Source organism: Corvus hawaiiensis, chromosome 1, assembly GCF_020740725.1.
Source record: "Corvus hawaiiensis isolate bCorHaw1 chromosome 1, bCorHaw1.pri.cur, whole genome shotgun sequence".
Lineage (NCBI taxonomy): Eukaryota > Metazoa > Chordata > Aves > Passeriformes > Corvidae > Corvus > Corvus hawaiiensis.
The window spans coordinates 9,627,500-9,651,629 of record NC_063213.1 but is presented as its reverse complement, the minus strand read 5'-3'; the positions used below and the strand labels follow the sequence as shown (position 1 = coordinate 9,651,629).

At 37.8% G+C, this 24,130-nt stretch overlaps 1 protein-coding gene across 3 annotated transcripts in view; it reads left to right on the top strand.

Moving 5' to 3' along the window:
• The window catches only part of ESYT2 (extended synaptotagmin 2), an 82,882-nt gene that overhangs the window by 35,036 nt on the left and 23,716 nt on the right, over nucleotides 1-24,130 (top strand). For all 3 annotated transcript variants that reach the window (XM_048327953.1, XM_048328036.1, XM_048328119.1), the window contains exons 5-11: nucleotides 4,616-4,688; nucleotides 5,505-5,594; nucleotides 16,550-16,605; nucleotides 21,407-21,527; nucleotides 22,143-22,319; nucleotides 22,738-22,820; nucleotides 24,065-24,113. In XM_048327953.1, the coding sequence (XP_048183910.1) occupies nucleotides 4,616-4,688; nucleotides 5,505-5,594; nucleotides 16,550-16,605; nucleotides 21,407-21,527; nucleotides 22,143-22,319; nucleotides 22,738-22,820; nucleotides 24,065-24,113 (649 nt within the window). The remainder of the gene's footprint in view (nucleotides 1-4,615; nucleotides 4,689-5,504; nucleotides 5,595-16,549; nucleotides 16,606-21,406; nucleotides 21,528-22,142; nucleotides 22,320-22,737; nucleotides 22,821-24,064; nucleotides 24,114-24,130) is intronic.

The following is a 24,130-nucleotide window of genomic DNA, read 5'->3' as shown; positions in this document are numbered from 1 at the left end:
CAAGGATTTTCTTGCTATTTTCTAAGTCCGTGAGAGACTTTTCTCTCTCACAGAAGAGGTAGCAGAGTTATGTAAACAATCAAACCACTTGCAACCTTGAAAAGTCTTGTTTATGGTACAGTAGAAAAATATTTTGACAATGGATGTTTTAGGATTTTAGCCAATCACCCCAAGGGGTGGCTGATCCTTTGTCCAATTAGACTATGAAGAAAAAAGTCTATAAAAGAGTTTGTAAAATAATTAAATAAATCAATCTTGCTGCACAATTCCTGCCTGCTGGATCTTCTCTCCTCCTCCTTCCTATGGCTGTGGGATGCGGTGATACACCCTAGGGCCCAGGCCTGCGGTAATAGTAGACAGCTGCAATAGAATCCAATCTAAAAGGCTGAAAGAAATTCCTTGAAGTGGTTTAAATAACAATAATAGTGCTGGGTCAGCTGGGTGCTTGTTGAGCCCAACAGCCTGTCCCTACTGCCAGTGGCATAGGCTTCCAGGAAGAAAATGGAAACGAGAGCTATGGAGTGACTATCACAGCTTCTAGGAATTAAGGCTTAGACAAAACCATCATCAAAGGAAGTCCTGTTTCATATTTAAGACTTGTCCTTGGCACCTCATTTGGAAAGGACTCTTTTTCAAAAGCTTTTAGTATGCAAGTTTAAGACAGAGCCCCCCTGGCCCCCAATATCAGTTGTTACTGTTTGATGTTGTTATTTGCTTTTTAACAGTTTCATTTATAGGTCCTCTGAGGGTCTTATCACTGGGATTGTCTCAGTAGTAACAGGAAGAATAAGTGTCTCTCGGTACATTTTAATATGGAGTCAAATACAGATACCAACCCTAAATTGTCTTACATTGCAGTTTTGCAAGATTATAAAGAACAGTCTCGCTGCTGGAGAAAAGTCCATCCTTTGGAATATTTACCCCTGTAGATTTTAATCTCCAGTTAAATTAGTTCATTATAATTTTAATTTATTTCTAAGTTTAAAGTTAGGAGCTTTCTATAAACCCTTCATTCCCTAAATACAGTTGAGAAGGAAAACAACCTCTTTCAACATTCATAAGAATAGTTGTAGGAAGCCAAGCCCTGTGGGGTGTGTGGTGAGGGAAGGAAGGAAAGATTTTATTTTATTTATATTTTTTTTCTGTTTAAAGTACATTAATTCTTTTAAGAATCCCCTTTTATCCTGCAGTTTCACTATTGTGGCTTCTTTTAGCCTTTCTACTGTCAGTTGTTTGTGGTGGGGTGTGTGCATTTGCTTTTGGACCTTCCACAGTACATTTAAGTAGTTTCAATGTGTCTCTGAAACTCTAGAGTATTTTTTTGCATCATCCTTGAGGGTTTTTTTTTTTTGTCTGCTTTTAATTTTAATTGCAAAAGGAGTGTGTTTTGGTTTAGTTTCTGTTGTTTTTGCAAGGATACTGAGTGCATTATGATCATTGCTTCAGACTGTTTTTCAGAACCCTTCGGGACAGGTTTTGTGCATCTCTCAGGATCCAATTAAGAACTTCACTCTAAGTAGCTTGAATAGCTAATCCACAAAGCACTCACTGGAGACTGTATTTAAAGGTTCCGTTTGAGGACCGTATTTGTGAAGGGAGTGCTTTACCTTTCTCTTACTGTGGAGTTTATGTTAAATTATCTAAAGTCATGTTACAGTTTAAAAGTCTAGTTCTTGATGACAAATACGGGCAAGGGAAAAGTTTCAACTATTTGAGCAAATGAAGATAAAAATCTAAATAAATTGTTAATAAAAAGGAGTCTTACAGTTGCTAAAGTGCATGAATGTAGTAGATACTTGGTGGAAGTTAAAGGTTATGGATCAACAGAAAACAAGATAAACTCAGTTTAAATGGGAACTGTAGCAAAGAAAGCAAAAAAGATTGAGAGATTGAAGAAGTAATTATTAGTAACCTGAGTTTTTTCAGCTTCTTATGACACAAAAAAATTGATGCACTGAAAGAGTTTTAGGCTGCAGATTGAAACACATGGCAGATTTTTTCAGATGTGGAGTACTTGAATGGGGAAACTCACTACATTGTACTGCCAGAAGACAGTTGAAAAATAGGGTCTAAAGACCTTCTACAAACAATTAAGATAGTCCAGTGTACAGAACCACATATCTCTGTTATATAGGAAATATTTTTGTCCTAACCTTTTATTTTCTCTTCTTTTTCTTCTGGCTATCTTCCATGGACTACAATGACCACATGCAGTACATTGCACTTTTCTTCTGATTCAGTACAGCTGCTGTTAATATTCTTACAAGAGTGTCCTCATTAAACTGTAATCTATCTCAGTGTTCCGTACCTTAAAGGGATCATAAATATTTCTGGGATATTATGATCTGAATGCACAGAATTTGCTTACAAAATGAACTTTCAAGTTGTATGGTATATTACAGTGGAATTGCATAGGCATCGACTGTTAATGGACTCAGCCAAATATCTTAGGGGATAACACCATATTTAGCTTTATTATGAAGTTAAATTTTGTTGACTTAGTCCCCTCAAATGCAGTTTGTTACTATTTTTACTGCAGTTTGTCATCATGTTGTTATGGGTTTTCAAACAAGTATATTGCTTCCCGGTCTTCATAACTCAAATAGTTCTGATGCTGCAGAGTGTTGAGATTGAGGTTTCAGTTGCAGGTTTTAATTGACCTTGCTTCTCTGTGTCGTGTTGTTATGCAACTATATATAAATACGTGGGAGTGTATTTATATATATCCCTACTATGTCTATATATAGTTAGATGGCTTAAAAATAGAAATTACATCGTTTTAAATTGTGTATTAGAAGTTATGCACCTATTTTTAAACTGTACAGTCACACTACATTCTTTCCAAGGAAAGCAACTGTCACCTTCCTTTGACATAGACCCCATCATGTTGTTGTCTTCCAGTTCCCCAAACTGGCCATTGAACAAAAAGGATTCTGCATAGTGTTATCTTTTCAATAGTCAAAAATAAATTCCAGTGATGGATGTTTACAGGAAAGTCTTGGTGCTATTGTTTATCTCTGTTTAAGGGATTGATAAGATTTGCATTTGTTGAATTCCGAAAGACAGCACCGCCACACACAGAGTAGAGGAGGTTACAGATGACTTGGATAATGGATATGCGGAATGCAGCAGCTCTCATCTTTGTTTTCTTTTGCTAGTACCTTGTGGCCATCAGATTCAGGGGGAGGAACAGCAATCCTGCTGTTCTGCTCTTATTGTGAGAGTAATTTATTTTATATTGACTTGAGCCTAGAATGGCCGATGAAGAGAGGAATTCCATTTTGTTCACAATTCCCCAAACATTTTTGTAATAACATCCCTTCATACTCCCGAACACAGCTAACAGTGTTTCACTGTACAGGCCAGGTCTGAGGAACTAATGTGCAGAAAACTGGGCTCTGCTGCAGAGTCTGGAACAGGATGCCCTGCAGAGGAAACATTTTCTCTCTCCTTCCAGCAGTGTCTGGCTTTAATCTGCCTCATCTCCATCCCACTTGGTTCCTTCTTCCATTTTCTTTATCTAGGCAGTCTGTTCAGAAAGCTCTTCAGATTTCATTTGTCCTTCTGTTACAGCCTCTATCTACTTAGCCAGTGTCCTCATCCAGTTCACCTCTCCCTACCTGGAGCATGGTATTCAACCTGCTGGGTTTTGCTTTTAGCTCTCATTCTGTACAATCATTGACCAATTCCTTACTAAATCAGAGTCTCAAGCTTTCTTCCTGAACTCCTTGTTGAGTCTCAAAATCTGTTGGTTTTCAGAGCCAGCGTGTCTCACAGCAGTACCAGCTCTTGGAAAAAAGCTCAGCTCTGCTTGAACTGCATGAAACTTCAAGGAGGGTAGCTAAAAATCCAAGCCTCAGTTGTGTATGAATAATCTTGTAGCCTTGTAGCATGGGCAAAATAGATGGGACTTCTTTTTACCGTCTTTGACAAATCTAAAATACAGGGCAGCATCTGGGAAATTCCAATCACTTGACCTTGCATCCCCAAAAACGAGATGCAAGAACTGTTCAGGGAAAAATTTGCATAGTTTTTAATATATTCTCTAATTTGCTTCCTGCCTTCTCTCCCTTCAGAATGGGCCCAACTGTTTTTGGCATAAAACTTGCTTAGAGGATCATTCAGCTCAGCATGCCCTGCTTATTGAAATTCTAAGTACGACTGGCTTTGCAAGTCTATGAATATTTCAGACAAGTTTCATTTTTAGCATAACACGCATTTCTGTCTAGTGCTTCTCATGATTATGTTAGATGAGAATGAATTTGGGTAGATTTACTATCAATGAGATCTGTGGAGAGCTTTCGTGAAATGGAGTATGAGTTCTGTGTCCATTATTTCCCAAAAGTTGGGCCTCTTGCTTGTTTTCTGTTATGCATCCTTCTGGAGATGATAGCAAACCTAGGTATTAATTTGAGTGATTTTGATGACAGTGGTGATGTTTTGAAGGGGATGTTTTAGCAGACTGACATTGTTTTATGTTCTGATATTTCAACGTGCATTTTTTGTGCATACACTGAGATACAAAATACATTGTCATGACAGTGCAAAACAGAACCAACAGTTTATTGCAATTTAGTCCATAAAAGTGAAATGTATACTTCCTTTTTTGGTTTAGTTTCGTTGGAAACTGTGAAATTGATTTGGAGATCAAGAGGTACTTCTGCAGAGCTGGTGTGAAAAGTATACAGGTGAAATTAAATTTTTTTCTTTTGATTTTCATATCAGTCATTATTTTCTGATGAAATAATCTATAAGAAAGAAACTGTCGTTTTCTAGCTTACTATTTTTTTTTCTCATTTAAATAGTATTGATATTGCATGGTAATTTCAGTAACATGACTTAAAAGATCAAATTCCTTTAAGATGTAGAACTATTTCAAATATATAACATTTATATAGGAAAAGCTGGAGATAATTTCACGTCAAGACAATGTGATGTGTCATGTGTTCAAGTGTTGCTCAGTTTATGAAGGCACCACAGACCTTAAAATTTTGTTTCATTTAATATCTCACTGTCAGACAGAATTACTGGTTTAGATGCAATTACTATTAGTAGTCTTTCCATTTGATATTGTTTCTGAGGTTTCCTTAACTTTCTGATAACAGATCTCTCCCTGAGGAAGATCTTTTGCATGTGTGTCTTGACACACCTATAAGCATTTACCTGCTTTTGCTCTAGTACCTGTGGATGCTGCTGTGCTTCTTGTGTCAAATTTGTTTATGTTGAGCTGTAGAAATAATCTACTTCACACTTTTAGGAAATTACCACCAACATGACACTGCATGATACAGATGAATGTAATGAATTTTTAAGCCCAGCTGTTGAATGCTTGTGTGAATTTTTTTGGGTTTGGGTGACATGTAAAGTAAGAAAGAATTTTTATATATATCTTCCATAAGCAAGAATTTAATGAATTAGAAGTGTGAGCATTGCCAGCAAATAAATTTTATTTAAAACTTGAACTAAGGTCAATTTTATTGTCTTTTTTTCTTCCCTTTCCACAGATCCATGGCACCATGAGGGTTATCCTGGAGCCACTAATTGGAGACATGCCCCTAATTGGAGCACTATCCCTTTTTTTCCTTAGGAAACCTGTAAGCACTTTTCTCTCCCTTTCTACGTTTTTTGACAGTGCTGATGATGGTAGTTAGAAAATAATGGAGCAAGAATTAAGCAGCAAAAGGAAAGAATTTGGAAAATCACTACTGTTTGGTTGAGCTTTCACAGATAAGCAGTGGACAAATTTTATGAATGCTATCAGGAACCAAGATGGATAATAACTACCTTGAAATTTAGAAGTGTGTTTTGTCAAAGCTGTCAAACTTTTATTACAAGCCTTTTGAATAAGGCAAGATCAAAAGATACCATCTAGATTGCTTGTAAAAAAGCTTCTGTTGGTGTTCTCATGACATTCTGTAGGTACATGATCTAACTTAAAATTTCACAGAAGTGGAAAGGAGAGAGAAGGTAACAGAATTTAGCTGGAAAGTGTGCTAGGCCCAAGTGCACGTTTGGGCAGGAATAATAGTAAAACACAGTTGAGCCCACAAGGTCTTGCTGGTAGGAAAATGATACAGCCAGACTAGCGTGTGTAAACAAGAGGACAGCCCTCAAATGCTTTCAGTTTTAGGCACAGCACTTCAGCAAATCTTGTTTTATAAAAATATAAAGGGTGACATAATACACATTGCACACTGACTGGCTGGTGGACAATTCTTTGATGTTGTGTATGTGTGTGTGAGGCAGTTTCAGCAATTTGAAGTTCAGTACTGTATCAGGAAGAGAGCTTAATAGAAAATGTGAACAATGTGGAAATTCTTATGCTACACAGACTTCTTTAAAGAAATTAATTGTTTTCCATCTCTTACTTGGAAGTATATTTGCCATTGGAAGCTTTTCTTCAATATATTGTAATTAAACATAAAACTTACGGTGTCAAGGTTTAACAGTTTCTGACTGGCAGGTCACAAATTACAAGTGTATGGGTTTAGACACTTTGAAGCATCTCAAATTGATCATCTTGGTTTCATCAGCAGTCTGGAGCTCTGAGAAGTTGGTCTGGTTTAAAAGGCTTGGGGGGCGAGAGTGAATTCTTCAACTTTAGAAAGCATGTTATTTTCTTCAAAGAAATCACATTCTTGTAATAAGTTCTTAAGAACAAATGTTCTATGATAAATTTTTTGCTACCTTGTTGAAAAGATAGGTTTGGTTTTGGGTGTTTATGTATGGCCTAGAAACAACTTGCATCATTTATGTTATTTATTTGGATCGTTTCATCTGTCTAGAGAAACCATGTGTGCTTGGGTAGAATGAATGGAGACTTTAATCTTAGTAAAATATGCAAGGATTTGGAAATATTTTGAGACTGATTAAGTCAGTGTTTTTGTAAAAGTGAATTAGTTCATGCAAAACTGATAAAACATCATTGCTCTTATTTGGAAATAGTTGAGGAAGTACATTGGGATGAACTAAATTTGGATTTCCACAGATTTCTTTGAAGTGAGCCTATACACGAGGAGATGTCTGCTTAAGTTTCACCTCATTTTTACCCTCTGGCTGAGCAGTGAGTGTAGGACATCTGTTAATCTTCATGTTTATAGTAATAAAGTAAGCATGGCCCTGACAAGGATTGAATGCTGTCTTATGCTGGTTTGCACTATATTATTGTTAGCATACTCTCTGATATTATTTTGCTATTTAGTCCTCTCCTAAACAATTTCCATACTCAGTACAGTCCCCAGCTCATTCCAGGGACCATCCAATAAAGAAGTTAAATGCAAACATTCTGGTTTAGAGGAGCAGGGAGAAAAGTGTAGCTGTGTGAATGGATGCGTTGCCTTTTTTTTTTCCCCTACAGGAATAACCTTTCTCCATGTTCTAGCTGTTGTTTGTGTTGTCTCTCTCAGTTCTGCTTTGTACAGTCCTTCTGCAGAAGCCATTCTGACACACTCTGTGCTGGAGCCATGACCTGACCCAGTATGTCTGGATTGCTTCCCTGGGGTACCTCCTGCAGATGCTTCTGTTTGGTGCCTTCTGGGGGAGAGGTAGGAAAGCTGGCCGTGGTAGGGAGGGAGAGATCAGCAGCAGGCATCCCTATGAGCAGTTCCTGGCACTGCTCTGCTTCCCAGCATCCTGCTCTGGTAGGAGGTATCCAAACTTTCCACTTCTGGTACTCCCAGGGCCCTCTCCAGTAGATTTTCAATCTGGTACCTGTGCCCAGTCCTTTCTGTCCCTGATCCACTCTAAGGGTGATGCCTCTGCAAAGTGCGTAACTAGGACAGATTGCATGTGAGAGAAGAAGCTGAAAACATACCAAGTGAAACACCTGTCATTTGGGGTCAGTTTCTGAACTTTGGGAAATACTTTGCCCACAGTAATTTTGTCTTGCTCCTATCCCCATGACACTTTATTAGGGATTTGGTTGACTTGGGACAAAAAAAAAGGATGGGAAGTAGAGTGGAGTATCAGCTTGGAGTATTAAAAAGTTAAGTTCTCCCCAAAAGTATTCAGTTACAAAAATGTTAAAAGTATTTTTCATGCTCCTTTCATTTAAAAACTAAGGTAGTGGTCAAGGTCTGAGCAAACCTAAGGGTGAATGGTTCAACAAATAATCTAAGGTAGCCCATAATTTTGACAGTTATCCATGGCTGTTCAGCTTTTTCCAAGCAGACTTCTCCCCACTGCATTGTGTTTGCTCAGTGTTTATTTTTCTGACTTCGGTAGAAAAATGTAAAATAATGCTTATTATAGCAAGAACCAAATTCTGTTCTCTTACTAGAGAGCAAGTGGCTGCAGCCAAAGAAAGCTTTTCTTAAATATTTTTGTTAGAAGAGAAGAGGAATTAGTTGGCAGCTAGCATTAGATTTTGTTCTCATATTTTCCAGTCTAAAGTAACTGGCAACAATTCCTCTTGCTCTGTATCATCTGTTTGCTGGACTTAATGACTATATAAGGCAACATGGCCTATGAGTTTACCAGTCTCATATTTCTGAGTAATACATGAAATTTTTGATCTTTCAAGAGTTCTTACATCTTATGAAACCTTTTTATATACTGTATTTTGTTGTTATTTTGAAGAAGGTGCTAAAAGTTTCATCAGCTTATAAAATGTCCAAATATGTAGGAGATTTTAAGGGAGGGAAATAATGTGCATGCTAATGTTTGAAGCAATCTTTTAAATCCGAGTGTCAATGCTAGAGAGAAGGTAGCACTGGATTAACAGTCAGGATTTGTGAGGTTCTTTGCATACTTCTCATTATGTTAACATTATATATATTTACCAGATACTCAGTTCCCAAAGTTTTAGTTATGATTTTACTTTTAGCACAAGTCACTACATAGTTATTTTGATTTGTGGTTCAGTTATAGAAGTTTAGGTGGCTTATAGTTGTACTATAAATGGGTAATTTTCAAAAGCTTATTCAGTGGTGCACTCAGAATTGAGGGTGTGTCCTAACCCAATCATTTTCTCTTAATAAAAGCCAAGACCCTCCCAATAAGACAAACACATAAAAATACTATTGTTCTAAAAAGAACAATGGCTGGAAAACAGGATGTCTTCCAGGAAAATTGGGCAGCTCTTCCAAAGCTCTCATTTTCAGATTCACAGTTTTGCTTTCTACTTTCTGACTTGAGTATTACTCTCCCTCTACTCACTTTACAGATTGATTCTGTCCTGTAGTTTTGATTTATTTTTATATAGATTTAGTTTCATTTAATATTGTCTGCCTTTGGAAAACTGGCTGGATGGACTTTCAAAATTATAAGTGTGATGAAAATTAGACTCAAAAGGAGTGCTTGCAGCAAGAATGAGTCCCAGTGAAATGGCTGGAAATAAACATAAAGTGGTTATGTAGAATGCATAGATTGCCTCTAGAACATATGAGACTGTCAGGTTTGTGGAACACCTGTATAAATGCTGATGCACAGCTACTGTTAGAATAATATTTGTTAAGAATTAGTCTTGTTGCTTATGAAGTGAATGATTTACCCTGCTTCTCAGCATACTTATAATTTGCTATAACTTATCTTTTTCTCAGTGATTTTAGATTTTGGTAGTTTATGGGATGTTTTAAGGGCCATCACAGTTGGTGTTTCCACAGCACCATATTCTTTTTTCCCTGTGCCCTCCCATTCAGTGTAGTTGTCTCTCCTACACCAGTGTTGAAACTTATGCTGCTGGAGGAAGCTGGCTAAGGGAGGTGAGCTGGCAGGATATTGAACATCACAAGAAGTGCCCAGTTTCCTGTCCTTCAGATGTATTTTAGCAGCCTGAGCCGGCTCACTAAAGTCAGGAGAGTGTCAAGACTGGTGTGAGGCTGTGAACCAAAATGCAGACTGGTAGAAGGGTAGGAAGGAGTAGAGAGAGTGGAGAGAATTGGCTTGAATGAAGCTGTGAGTAGCTGGCACTGTGGAGAACAGCAGGTGCACTGGATTTGTGTAAAGTCAACTGTGATCCTGCTTCTGGTCACTTAACTCACTTGCCTGCTTTGTCTTCTGCCCCCTCGACTATACATCTTACCTCTCAAGCAGTTGTCTCACTTAAATCTTCAGAGAGTTACGAAACTTTTGAACACGATTTCTGTGCAGAGATACTCCGTGTTTCCTATAGCAACCAGTGGGACTACTGTAGCAACTACTCTCTGTAGTATTTTTTGAGCGGCTGAGTTTCCTGGGAGATACACTGGATAATGTTACATATTAAATTATTACAACAATGCCAGCACTTCAGCATTGTAGGTGGTGATGGGCTTTGCTCTGCTAACAGACAAATTGTACCATGTCTCTGTATGACCATTCACAAGCAACAGAAGAGGGCACCTTAGTCCCCTCCTTGTGATGCATTTCTGAGAAGAAACACAGCTTATCCCATGGAACTGTCTCCTCGTGGCTTAAGTTTTTCCTGCAGAAGTCTTATGCTTCCATAACTTGTTTAGCAGGAAGTTTTTAATCAGCATTGTAAAATACTGTGTGGCTTCCCTTCTGAGAATTAGTGGTGCTTATGGCAGCCAAATCAAGCCAGAAGGTTGGCAGTGTTTAGAGGCTGCCTTTTGTGCATCTGTGAACTTTGTTTATGGCCTTGTGTATTCAATATTCCACTACATATTTTTCCCTTTGTAAAGGTTTCTAGGGTCTTGAGAACACCCAATGTCATATAGAGATACATGTCATATAGAGATACTCATGAGGTTTTAGACTGCCTTTTCTTATAGGCTGCAGGGGTTTATTTTTAAATTTTATTTTTTAACCTCTTCTAATGTATGTGTTGCATTAGTTCTCAGTACAGAGCTTTGGTAAGACATTAATTTCTTGGTTTTCAGGGAGATAACAAAATTTGTTTTCACTTCTCTGAGCAGAGGAAGAATTGTAAGAGGTTTGAGTAACAAGACACACAGACTACTTCATTGGAAAGTGTAACTGGTGTCTGGAATCCTGCCTTTGTCCAGTGAGCTGGCTGGTAGAGGCACATCAGTGAGCTCTGTAAGGCACATCACCTCTCAGTTTCAGTGTGTTGTGGAAAAACGCCATCGTTTCTGGCTTCTGGCAGAATTTCACTTAGTGACAAATCCTGCACACAGTTTTTCCAGTGCCCTGTTAGTTCTGCTGCAGAGAACCAGCTGGCATTCTCTGAATTTAGCTAAACTAAGGGAATTATGCATTGCTTAAAGCAGTGACAGAGAGGGAAATTATATTGTTAAGCGATTTTTTAAATATGGAAATTTTTTATATTTGGTGCTTCATAAAAGATTCATCAGCTGGCAGTCCTTTGCTTGCTCCCTTTTTCTCCATAGCACTCTTCAGTTAGTTAGGATGGCAACGTTCCTGTAACTTCTGTCAGAACCACAAGTTAGGGGGTCATCTTCTTTTCCAGCAAGTCATGGCATGGCAGTCCCCAAAATGTAGAATAAAATCCCTTGGTATGTGGCTGGACTGTGACTGGGGGGCTCCCTCCTGCCTATGAAGAAATTCTTTGCCTCATTTCTTCTCAGTCTGCTGTGTGTTTGTCTGCTGTCAGTGCTATTTCTATACCTCTGCAGGTGTAAGGATGTTTTTTGTCTGAACTGGTGTTGCCTTTTGGAAAACTCTTATGTTGCAAACAGTGTATCTATTGCTGGTCTGATTTCCTTTGGAAGCCAGGAGAAGACCTGAAACATCTTTATTGAAGGGAATGTTGAGGTGATGGCAGGGGGAGATAGAACACTAAAAAAAGTATAAGTAAAGAAAACAAAAAAAGCATTTCTCCCTAATACCTGTAGACTAAAATTAGAGTGTGTGTTACTGCTGGGTGCTTCTGGTAGAACTGGAAAGGAAGCTCTGTGATGGGCAAATGCAACAAATTTTATCTGCAAGGAGAACTTACCTTCAAAGCCCAAACAGTGAAAGCTTGATTATGCCAGGAGTTTGAAGGCTCATATTCCTTCCACAACATTTAATGGCATAAGATTTATTTGCAAAGCTTTTCTAATAATCCTGTAAAGTGCTTAGCCAAAGTAATGTTTTTTAATTTCTGAGCTTCAGCTTCAAATGGAAGAAGATTTGTCTTTAACATTTCTGAAATTGGTCTTTGTCTTTAGTCCTGTACAATAAGTGAAGAGAATTTCTGATATTGTATGTACTAATTGTATTTCTTGTCTAAGTGACCACTCTTAATAGCACTGTTTTCAGGTTATTTGTGTAATTGTTTTTCCATGCTTCATGCTCTAAGGACTGATGATGGAATGAATGGGTAGCCTTGTTTGTGAGCAGAGGTGTGTAATAATCAAAATACTGACACTGAGGTTGTACCATAGGCACTGTTTGTGTTTCATATGCTGTGTTGCAGCCTTTTGAAATGCTTTTAGTCACATCTATGAAAAGTATCAGTTCTCAGTGGCATCTCTTAGGTTGTTCTTGGTTTTCTTTTGGGCTCTGGCAGTTAATACAGAAACTGCTGGAATTAGCGTTTCAGTCCAGTGCAAGAGATGTTTCTCAATGCTGAATTTCAACATGCATTGTGTTGCTCAATGCATTTATTCAGTGAAGTCTGTTTAGGAGACACTACAGGACTTTGCTGTGTTAATTACGGTATGCAAACATGAAAACAAAAGGAAATGCAAATATTTTCTCATTTGCTATTTAGTCTGAAAACATCATTATGTAAAACTGCTAAATACAGGATGCAGGTATGAACACCTTAGGATAGGAACCCCTTTTTGAGGGTATTTATGGTGTGCATTTGCCTTCTATTTTGCCTATCAGTAAAGAAAAAATAAATCATAAATTGGGTTCCTTGTCTTGAAACAGTATAAAGTTACTTCTTCTAGAACCTTGGTAGACTCCATAGATTTTTAAAGTGTCTCATAAAGTACAGTCAAAACTCGTGATTAGAACAAGAGAATCAGTCTGAATACTCAAGTTGTGGTTAGTCTTATCAGCTACTACTGAGCTACTTGTTTGCTATATTACTTAAACATCTGTGGGTCTGCAGGATTGAGGAAGTACTACAAAACTGAAATTATTCACATTATTTAATTCTTAACTTTTTTTTTCCAGATTTAAGATGAAGAGGAGATTTGAGAATATATACTAATAATTTGCGCAATTAATTTTCAAAGAAGAATGTAGTGAAATCATCTTAGTTTTCCTAAATGTAAATGTTCTGTGTTCTAGCACATAGTTTGTTATTTTAGAACTGTACAACTAAAGCTTACATACCAACGTAAAAGAACCCATTTTATAACAAATTATTTTCAACAAGGGTTTTTTTAAATTTGGAAATTAAAAACCTCATAGCTTTAAATTGATAATAATGTAGAAAAAATATAGCACCTCAAAAAAAAAAGGAAAAAGACTGTTCAGTATACTGTATGAGTTTTAGCTAAGAACTTACTCTCCTCTGAAAGGCATTACTGCCATTTAGACTTGCTAGTATTCTATAAGCAGATGTGCATTAGCCTTTTCTCACAAAAATAATCCTGCTAGTATTCTAATAGAAAGTGAGCAAAACTAGTTGTAAATGAGGTGCTTTAAAAAAGACATTGAATACAAAGTGGTACTGCAGCCGGTGGTAGCTTTGTGCTTTCACCTGAAGAAGGATGAAAGTCAGCAATCTCAGTAGAACTGCTGAAGAATTTTTACTTGAGATTCTGACAGTCTGCTTTCATATATAAGAAATGTATGTCAGGTAGATGGCTTAGTCTGAAATTAGTTTCCCTTACATAGGCATCTAGCGTGATTCTCTGTAGAGAGGGAACATGTGAAACAGGATCTCTGACTTTCTGGAGAAACTACTGGGTGGAATTTTTCCATGATAGGGAAAGATGGAAATTTTCTGCCACAAGGAAGATGACTTCCATCCCATCTGCAGATTTGCAGTGTGGAACAGATTTGGGGCCAGTGTAGCAGAGAGGGCCTGGGAGCATCTGAGCAAGCAGAGCCTGAATGCACTGAAGCATCAGGAGAAAGGGGAAAGTGGTCACTACTGAGAGACTCCTGGCCCCATGTGCCAGCCTGACCTGTTTCCTCATGAGGTTTCTGTTTGCCTGGACCTCAGATTCAGGATGTTGTCAACTGTTAAAGCTTGTCTGCCCCTCAGATTATTACCCACTGCTGCTCCTCCTTGTGGGGATCAACAGCACGGGGAGATCTGGAAAGCACGGAACGTGACTGCACGGCTGTGGGGGTGATTCAAGGGCACAGGGGCTCAAGTGGTGATCTTGGTCCTGCTGGTAAGGGAGAAGAGACAAGAAAAGTGATTGGGAGTAGGCAGTTGGGAGTCATGAATGGGAACTCATGGTTAACCAAGCCAATAGCCCTCTGTGATCAGAAGGCTGGCTTGGTGGATGAGGGAAGAACTATGGATACAGAGTATCTTGACTTCAGTAAAGCTTTTGACATTGTCTTCTGCCACATCCTCATAGGTAAACTGCTGAGTACAGACTAGATAAATGGACAGTGAGCTTGGTTTATAAGTGGCTAAACCCTTCAGGCTCAGTGAGTTGTGGTCAGCAACATGAAGTTTAGCTGGAGGACACTCAGTAGTGGTTTACCCAGGAGAAAATACTGGAGCCAGCACAAATTCATGGCTGTCCTGGATGGTGAGACAGAGTGTGCTCTCAGCAAGTTTTCTTGCTTAAAACTGGAAGGAGTGCTTGATACACCTGATAGTTGTGCTCCTATTTAGAGGGACCTTGACAAGCTGGAGAAATGTGCCAGCAGGAATCTCATGGAGTTCAACAAATGGAAATGTGAAGTCTTGTGCCTAGAAAGGAATAACCCTGTCCCCCAGGGCAGGCTGGGGGCTGACTGGCTGGAAAGCAGCTTTGCTGGAAAAGATATGGGCTATTCAGTTGGACAGAAAGGGGGACTGGAGTCAGAAATGTGCAGTTGTGGCAAAGAAGGCCAACAGCATCCTGGGCTCCATTTAGGGAGAAGCACTGTCAGCTGGTTGAGAGAGATTTTTTCCTTTCACCACAGCACTGGTGTACTCCCCAGTACAAGAGAGACAGGGACATGCTGGAACAAGTCCAGTGAAGGGCCACAAAAGTAATTAAGGTACTGGGCATCTCTCATGACATCGTGTTCCAGTCCCTTATTGTCTTCATGAAGCCCAGGATAGCCTTAGCCCTGTTTCTGGCAAGGGCATGGAGCTGGCTTGTGTAGGTTCTTGCAGTGTGTCCCATGATATGTCTTGCCTTTTGTTCTGGAATATCTGGTTATTACATCTTTCTTTTTTCATTGAAAGGATAAAGATTGTCTTTTTTTCCTGCGTGTTTGTTGCAGATAGGCTTGGTAATATTGTTCATTTAAATATTTTGCTACTATTACAAAAGTATATTAAGTAACAGTGTTCCTTATATGAGTAAATGCATTATGTGTTATCTTTACTGGAAGTATTCGCAAATGAAATCACTAATTAAGCTATTAATAGATCCTTTGTAAAAAAATGTTATGTGCTATTTTTAGAAAAGAATATGAAGGCAGGGTGATGATTCTTGTCTGTTTGTGAAAATATGCAACATTTGTTCTTGTAGAGATTTGTTGTTTTGTTTTAGCTTTTAGCTGAACCACTACCTTTAGTTTCTTAACTGAGGAATATCAATATCCTTTTCTCATACAGTTATGCTTAGATTGGGTGAGTTGGATTTGGAAAAGTGGTAACTGGGTGAGTTGGGTTTTGTTTGTTGTTTAAATATTCTGTTAACTTCTGTGAAGTTAATAGAAATCATTCAGTGAAGAGAGAACTGGAGGAACTCAGGTCTGTTGGTTTTGCAGTCTAGAATTAGAATATTATGGGATCAAAAAGGATGTTTTGATTTAGTTGTTAGTGCCAGCAATCCTGAAACAGAATAGGTACCTTTATACAGCATAATACTCCGCAAAGATTTTCAGTGAAGAAAGTATGTGTGATCTAGCAATTAGTTATCCCTTTTAATTATTTCAGAGTATTTTTCTCACTTTGATATTTAATCCTGTTAATACCTTTCTTCTTTATCAGTGATAGAATGAACTTGTGCCTTGAAAACAGCCTCCTCTTATATTTGCAAGCTGTTACCCCATCTTCTTTCCACCTTCTTAATCCGAATTTTTCATTCTTTCTGTTGGTTATGTCTTCTAGATCTCTTATTTTCCTGGTCTCACGTGGGATTCTTTGTCAGTTTATTATAATTTGCAAATTCATGTTCATCTATAACAGGTCTATGGTGACTCTAAAAATATTTCTCCAGAAAATAGGACCACATTCCATTATTCTGTATTGGTTGTATGGAGTAGATCCTGTGTACTTGTGTATATAGTGGGGTGTGTGTATTTATATGCACGGTGGAAGAGTGGATAAGAGAATGGTGAAACTTTTTATAACTTTTAAAAAATGTGTCTAAAAATTCTTAAGAATGGAAGAGGGTTGTTTTGTTTGTTTGTTTAAGAAAATCCTGGAAACTGCTTAATTCTCCACTGATCAGATTTTATAACAGTTGGGTTTATTTCTTCAGTGTTATGAATTCTAAGTTGATTTTCTTTTTTTTCCTTCCTTTTTTTTTCCCCCCCTCCTTTTTTTCTATGTAATTCACAGCTTTTGGAAATTAACTGGACTGGGCTGACCAATCTTCTGGATGTCCCAGGACTGAAGTGAGTATACCTAAAGTAGTGTTTGCTATATCTGCACCCCAGTAAAGCCTAGAAAATCTGAAGACCATCAATTGAATCATTTTCAGGTTAGATGACTCTGAGCAGTTCTCTCTTAAAGTGGAATTATATGAAATTGCTCAATTTGCAGAAGATAGTGATTTCACTACAAGTCAAAGTACGCCAAAAGTATATCTAGGAGGTCTTGTGAAAAGTACTTTGAAATATAATTTTTAATATACTTCTCTTAGTGTTCTCAGCCTTTCCAGATTTCCAGAATCTTGTGAATTTCCTATCTGCCAACTCCTAGGACAGCAGAAAGGCACAGAGCCTTCCTTTCATGCCAGTGGGTTCATGACATCTTGGCTCTTGGCTTTGTATGCCAATCCACCTCTATTTGCTTGTGTAAAGGTAGTTAGAAATACCTTAAGACTATTCAAATTAAATAAAGTTTGTAATATCTTCAAGTGCTTACTTTTAAAGCTTTCAGTGTATTATGTGAAGGTCAACTGGAGTAGCAAAAATATTGACCATATATAGCTATAAAAATGCTTAGCTTATTCAGAGCTTTTCCTAAAACCACAGGATAAAATCCCAGATTAAAAAGCATCAATAGAGGTGCAAATCAAGCTGCTTTGAATCATTGCAATCCTGATAAAGTTAAATCCATGAATATATTCATAATTACCAGCTTTTAATAGTTACCCAGGGGCTTTTTTAATATGGAGACAATGGCAAAGGAGATAGTGGTGGATCTGATACACACTTGGATTTTGTGACTACCCCTTTTATTAGATCCCATACTCTCAAGAGTTGGCTGACTCCAGAATTAATTTTTTGTTGTTTCAAAACAGGAGTTTGAATGTAGGTATTAAATTAATCCCAGAGTAATCAATTGCACGACTGAAGTGGATTTTGCTTTCCTTAGACACATGAAGCCATTGCATGCAGTCCCAGCTGAACAGTTCGAAATTAGAACTTGCAGTAAGTAGGTTAATGGCTGCAAGAATTGCTCACGTTTCAAGCCTGCTTAAGGCCGTCTCTGAGGAAAGAGGTTTTCTTGATCAGTGAGAGAAAATGGCTTCCAAAATACAGCTCCTGAGTAATAATTCGCTCTTTTGATATGACTAAATTTACATTTAGTACTTAAGTTTACTAGGCTCCTGAGATCCACATCCTGCTACGTATTTGCCCGATTGCAAACACAAAACCTCAGATGTAAACAAAGTCTCGCTAAATATCTCAAGTTTATGGTTTCCAGAGCAACCAAACTTGGCTACACATGCACAGACTGGTGCCATCTAGACGTGGTATAGTTTCTATAGTAACTGTAACTGAGGTGACTCATGCTCTGCCTTGCCAAGAGGTTTCTTTAGTGCTGTATTTGTTTTTCTTATCTGTATAGGTAAGTTGTATATTTTGGTATGATGACTTGATATACTGTAGTTGTTATAAAAAATGATGAACAAGAGATTGCTGGCACCACAGGTACCTTTTTAGTCTTATGGCTGTTGGCTACACACTAAACTGCTTATTTGTACTCTGCAAATGTCTTCTACTAATTGAATTTCTGTGTTAGCTGCTGGATGCTTCCCTGTCAGCTGTTAGCAACTTTCATTGCTCTTCCTATATGACTCCACAATGAGAAGGACATACAAGTAATTCATACTCCATCATTAGTACAGCTTGTGGAGAAGTCGAATTAACATCTCTGTGTGAGGAGGAGCCAGGCTGTGAGAATACTCAAGTGCTGTCAGGAGGAGTTGTAGATGATGATGGGAAGATGTTGGGGTTGCTTGAGATAAAGTGAAAACACTCTATGGAGTCAGAGATGTGCTGTTTCTGCAGTATGAATAAAGACAGCACAGGAAAAATACACAGCTGATAAAAATTAAGTTAAGTAGGGAGCAATACAAAAGAGTGGGCAGCTAACAATTATTTTTCTGCAATGAAATTGAGCTTTTGAAGACAGTCTAATAAACTATATCTAATAAACTATATGAAACACTGCATACTTCTTTTCTTTTTATGAACTGAAGAAGTAATTGTACAAAGAACCATTGACTGAAGTTTTATGATCTTAGGAAGCTGTTCTTTAATGATGCATCAGCATAAGGGTTTATATTGATGCATCTTTCTCTGTTGTTTGGTCAGTGTTGGTCTGCGTTTTCCATAGGTCAGACCACTTACTTTAAGTAACAAAAAATGCAAAAGATTGTCGTTTTTGCCTTGTATTCATGAAGAATACTTTGCATCTGAGAGCACCCCAGCTGGATAATACTAGATGAGATTTAAACAGCTTGAAAGTATAATGTTGTTTTAGAATTCATTTAATTCATTAGTAGGTTACGTACAATCTTGAGTGTTCTTTTTCAGCTCCCTATATTTAAAGTTAAGAGATCTGCTACCTTCTAGGAGCTTAGTTTCTCTGCGTATAACTTGGTGAAACTTCATTAATGCTGGCTCATTTTTCTCAGGTGTTTTAGTGAAATTCAAGTGTTAATGTTGGGAAAAAATTATGAGAATAAACTCTGGAGTCAGAGTTGGGGTTTGATGCTGGCATAAAGGATTGTGAGTCCTTCCAGTGCTTGGGCTGTGTTGTGTTACTGTTTCTTTCTCTTATTTAAGGGAATCTCTTATTGCTGTAGTTCTATTTGAACGTTAGTCAGTCTCTGAACCTTATGCTAGTCTAGAGTAGGTTTATTTATGCCTGTGGCTTATTTCATAAAGTCTGTCATCTTAAGGAAATACTAGAGGAGAACACAGCAGCCTTTCTTTCAAGGCAGCTTTGGTACCTTTGCTTTCCTTGCACTGGTCCTTTGCTTTCTGCAGCCTAGGTCAGTTGGTTTTCTCCATTAGTCATCTGTTCTTCATGGACTGAGCATAAAGGCAGAGCTTTCTTGCCAAGTAAGGACACTAACAAAAGCAGAAACAAAAAAGTTTACCTGATCTCTATACTAGAGTTTTGTCATTAGACTTGTATTTTGAAAAGTGTGATTGTTGCTTCTGTAGTTACCATCACCTCAGCTTGGGTTTGTTTATTTTTTTCCTTTTAATGTTAAGACTGGTTGAGATGCTTATCTTCAGTTTTTTGTCAACTGTTAAGAAAATAATGAGTTCTATTTTCTTGGCTCATTTCAGAGAATTTAGCATACATAAATTGAAAACTAGATGTTTGGCAAAATGAAACTTAAAAGTTTGAAAAGCACAGTGTTAAAATGATGGCTAAATGAAGCTTCTCTTCAGATAACAGGATTATCTTGCAGTATTTGTCTTAAGAATTACTGAAACTGAATTTCTAGAGTTCACATAGAATGAAAATCTCTGTAAATGTGATTGGCTAAGCTCTACATGCAGGGAAGGGGAATGAAGACTCTTTAGGGCAGATGTGAATTATCCCATAGAAGCGGAGAGGAAACTTTTTTCCTCTGAGCAGTATCGTAACATTATCCACTGTTTCTTCTTTCTAACCAGAGGCCTGCACAGACCTGTCCATTGATTTTGATGCAGCCTTGAGCTCCTTCTGTTCCTGTTGTTCTGAGTACCATTAAAAAGTCAGCCATGTTCCATCACGTATTGTAGTTATCTGGGTTTGCAGTGGAAGTGGGCAGCCAAGGGGATGCAGGCTGTACAGATTGCAAACCTCTGGCATGAAAATCAGTGTGCATTTCTAATGGGCCAGATTGTATTTAATGGGTTCATTCTGTTGCCCATCTCTAGCATAATGGTAATTGCTCACCACAACATTTTCTTTCCAAATGAAACTGTAATATGTATCACATTTCACTGCAGCTTTTGTGTTTTTATATGCTAGCTTCTGAGTTAGAGCTACTCCCAGCTTCAGATTCAGTCTTAGAAAAACTTCACAAGGTGCTTACATACAAGTGCTTCATCCAGCAAATTATTATCTGCATCTTGATTTCACAAAGACTGTAAAAAGGGAATCATGGAGTGTATTTAGGAGGAGAAATCGCAGCTCCACCAACTTTAGTGAGAATGCACCTCTGCAGTTCAGAGTATTCTTGTAATTACCTCTTTGAACCTTTGGACATACTCCTGAGATCTTCCTGGGTACTTGTGTTCTCCCTTTTGCCCGTGTAGGCAATGTGTGTAACCAGTGCTGTTGGTCTGACAATGAACTGATCTGTTGTCAGTTCAGACCTGAGCTGGGTGAACTTGTAGCTTAGGAAATTGTTCTCATTTCTGTGTTTGTGGAGGGGTGTGAGGTTGAGTTTTCTGTGATTCATTGCCAGTGTGGTTGCACTGCCACTCCCTTTTCACTGAACAAAACCTGTTTTGCTTCCCTAGGCTACATTTTGCTCAGCCGTGAGCTTGTGTTCTGTGTGTCTGTGGTTTAAATGATGGTCCTCCCAGCTCAAGAGGACAACTGGTTTCATAACAATGCAGGAATGGGTAGCCAAACTTCCAAGGAGAGTTAAATAAATCATTATTGAAATATGAAAGTAAATAAACAGTTACCATCTGCTTGGTTATATGCAATGCAGACAAGAGAACTTACGCAATAGCCTTTTATCCGGGCTGGTTTTAAAAGGCGAGGGTGAGGGGGAAATTTGGCTGTGGCAGGGAAATGGGAACTTTAAATCCATCCCTGTGGTTTTTGCTATTCAGTGTCAGCTGCTTCCACCTGGTGGGCGTTTGGGCAAGAATCCTTTATTTTAAGTTTACAAACCAGATGTGTCTTCTACTCCCCCAGAAAGGCAAATATTTTTTCCATTTAGGTTGTTAAGCAGCAAAAGGAGGTTTTTTTTTTTTTTAAGTAACTGAGGATTCTTTTCTCCAACAGTGGCTTGTCAGATACAATAATACTGGATATTATATCCAACTACTTGGTCCTTCCAAATAGAATTACAGTCCCCCTTGTCAGTGAAGTGCAGATTGCTCAGCTGCGGTTTCCTATACCAAAGGTAAGCATGTTTCTGTTAACACTAATAACTGGGCATTTTGTTTTTTCTGTAGTAACTGTTCAAGACAATCTGTGTGAATTTCTAAGTAGTTACTGCAGTGATACAAGTTACTATGAATCCAGTCACTGATAATAATTGATTTAATTAATGATTTCTGGGAAGTCAATATTTCAAAAGAACACCAAGAAAGATGTATTTATTTATTTATTTATTCTGTTTTGCTGGAATCTTCAACATATTACTTGCTGCAATATAGTTCAACTGTATAGATTAAAAATTAAGTACCATATGTTTTATATTATCATGGAAAATTATTATTAGTTTGCTTCACTAAAAAGTTGTTGCTATTTTTTGCTACTCTCAGAAACCTGGTATTTCTTGATGTAACTGGCATGTTTCTGATGGTTGATGACAGTTTTTCTTTTTAGGAATCTCTTGAGTGCTAGGTCTGTTGTGTGTGTGGATCATCACTGATATTTTCTGCTTACAGTATGTCCAAAATAAGTTTCATATTAAGGAAATGGCAATGGCAATGATAAAAAACATCCATTGTGTAAGTTGTGATGACATGGAAGCTTTCAGATTACTACACAAACTCATCTTTTCCTTTTTCAGGGTGTTCTAAGAATACACTTTATTGAAGCTCAGGACCTGGAGGGGAAAGATACATACTTAAAAGGGATTGTCAAAGGAAAGTCAGATCCTTATGGAATCATCCGTGTGGGCAACCAAATTTTCCAAAGCAAGGTCATCAAAGAAAATCTCAATCCAAAATGGAATGAAGTTTATGAGGTATAACCAATAAAAATACCTTGTATGTTCTGTAAAGAGTTATCTTCTAAAGATTCTTTTGTTAAAGAGGATATTTTGGGGTTGTCCTCAAGGAGCTTCTTGATGTTTCCCTCTAGAAGCCCAAAGTTCTGTAACAAAATAGAAATTCTCCTTTGGTTTTATATACTCTTTTTTTTTTTTTTTTGTCTAGACTGAGCATCAGTAATTTTGAAAAAGTAATTTGGTCTCTTAGAGCCAATGTTAACAAATTTAATCTGAAAAGCTCTTAAAATTGCTCTACTCATTAAACTGCAATTTTTTAAAGCATTTGCTTACTGATGTATTTTATTACACAGAGGTACTGCAGGTTATTATGTTACTATGCCATTTAACCAAGCTGGTCAGTTGTACTGACAGTGCCCTCTCACTGAACTTCCAGGCCTTAGTGTATGAACATCCAGGACAGGAGCTAGAGATTGAGCTCTTTGATGAAGATCCAGATAAAGATGACTTCCTGGGAAGGTAAATGTTATGGAGAATATGTTTTTAGGTATTGGAAAGAGACAAAATCTTGTAATTTTTCTTTAATTAGTATTTTTATTTTATTGCAGTTGCTCTGCTATCCAATTGTATTTATAAATCAATTATCTTGATAGTAATTCCCTAACTACTTCATTTTTGTTATATGAAAAAGTGCTTGGGTGTTTATATACACATCTATATGTTTACATCTTCTATTAAAAAACAAGGTAAGTATTGTGGGTACCCAGAATTGTGCCCTAGCTGATTTAATGTTTGTAAGCTAGCACTAAGTCTTAATTCTTTCTTCAGGCAAAGTTAATATAGCTTTATAACTGTTTATCATCTTCATCTCCATAGCGTCTAAATGAGTGTCTCAAGTTTGTTTTTCTCTTAAGAGCTGATCTTAACTATTTGATTAAAGAAAAAAGTTTGCTGTAATGCTTTTGCAAACATGACTCACTCTTTGACTCCATAGGCCAGAGGTGTTTACCCATAAACATTTCAGGGTTTTAGTCAGCTGCTTTCTCCAGTAATTTGTCACCTTTATTTCTTGCAGAGTTTTGGAACCTCCTGTTGTTGCTTTCCATTCAGAGTAGAACTCCCTTACCTTTAGAGCTCCTTTTCTCTTAACAGGAGCAACAGTACCTACTTCTCATTAAAATAAAGAAGTAGGTAGTACAAAGGCTTCTTTTTCTTTGCACTTTCCTAATCTTACACTGAAGTGATGGTGGGGGGAAGTGAGATAGTGTGTACATCAGTACTAATAAAATAAAAAGCCAGACAAATGTTCATATGCTGGCATGCAGTTGTCTGCTCTGTTAAATTTTTAGCAGATTCATTGCCTGCTACATTTTTAGCTTGTGAGAACTAGAACTCTCCCAGACACTGCCAAGGCATGAATTTGGTCATAGCATATGTCCAGGTGCTATTTCCAGTGGGTAGTTTTGATGTGGTCTCTGTTTTGAGAGTTGGGTCACATATATGTGAGTCATACTGTGCCAGCTGCCCTTGTGGCTACAAAATGGGCTCTAGTGTAGGCTTATTTTCTGTTCTCCTGCACTCATCTTCGTTGTGCCATTTCATTCCCTCCTTCTTCTTTTCTTAGGGGCTAAAATAATAGTATGCTGCTCTTTTGATCTCAGTGGAAGCCTGGATACTCAGCGAGCACAGGGTGGTGTTTAAATTCTGTGCTAGATCTTTTGTTTCTTGGCTAAAATACTACTTCTTTCTCTCCGTTTTTCTAGTTTGATGATTGATTTAATTGAAGTTGAAAAGGAGCGTCTCCTAGACGAGGTAAGCAAGTTCAGTAA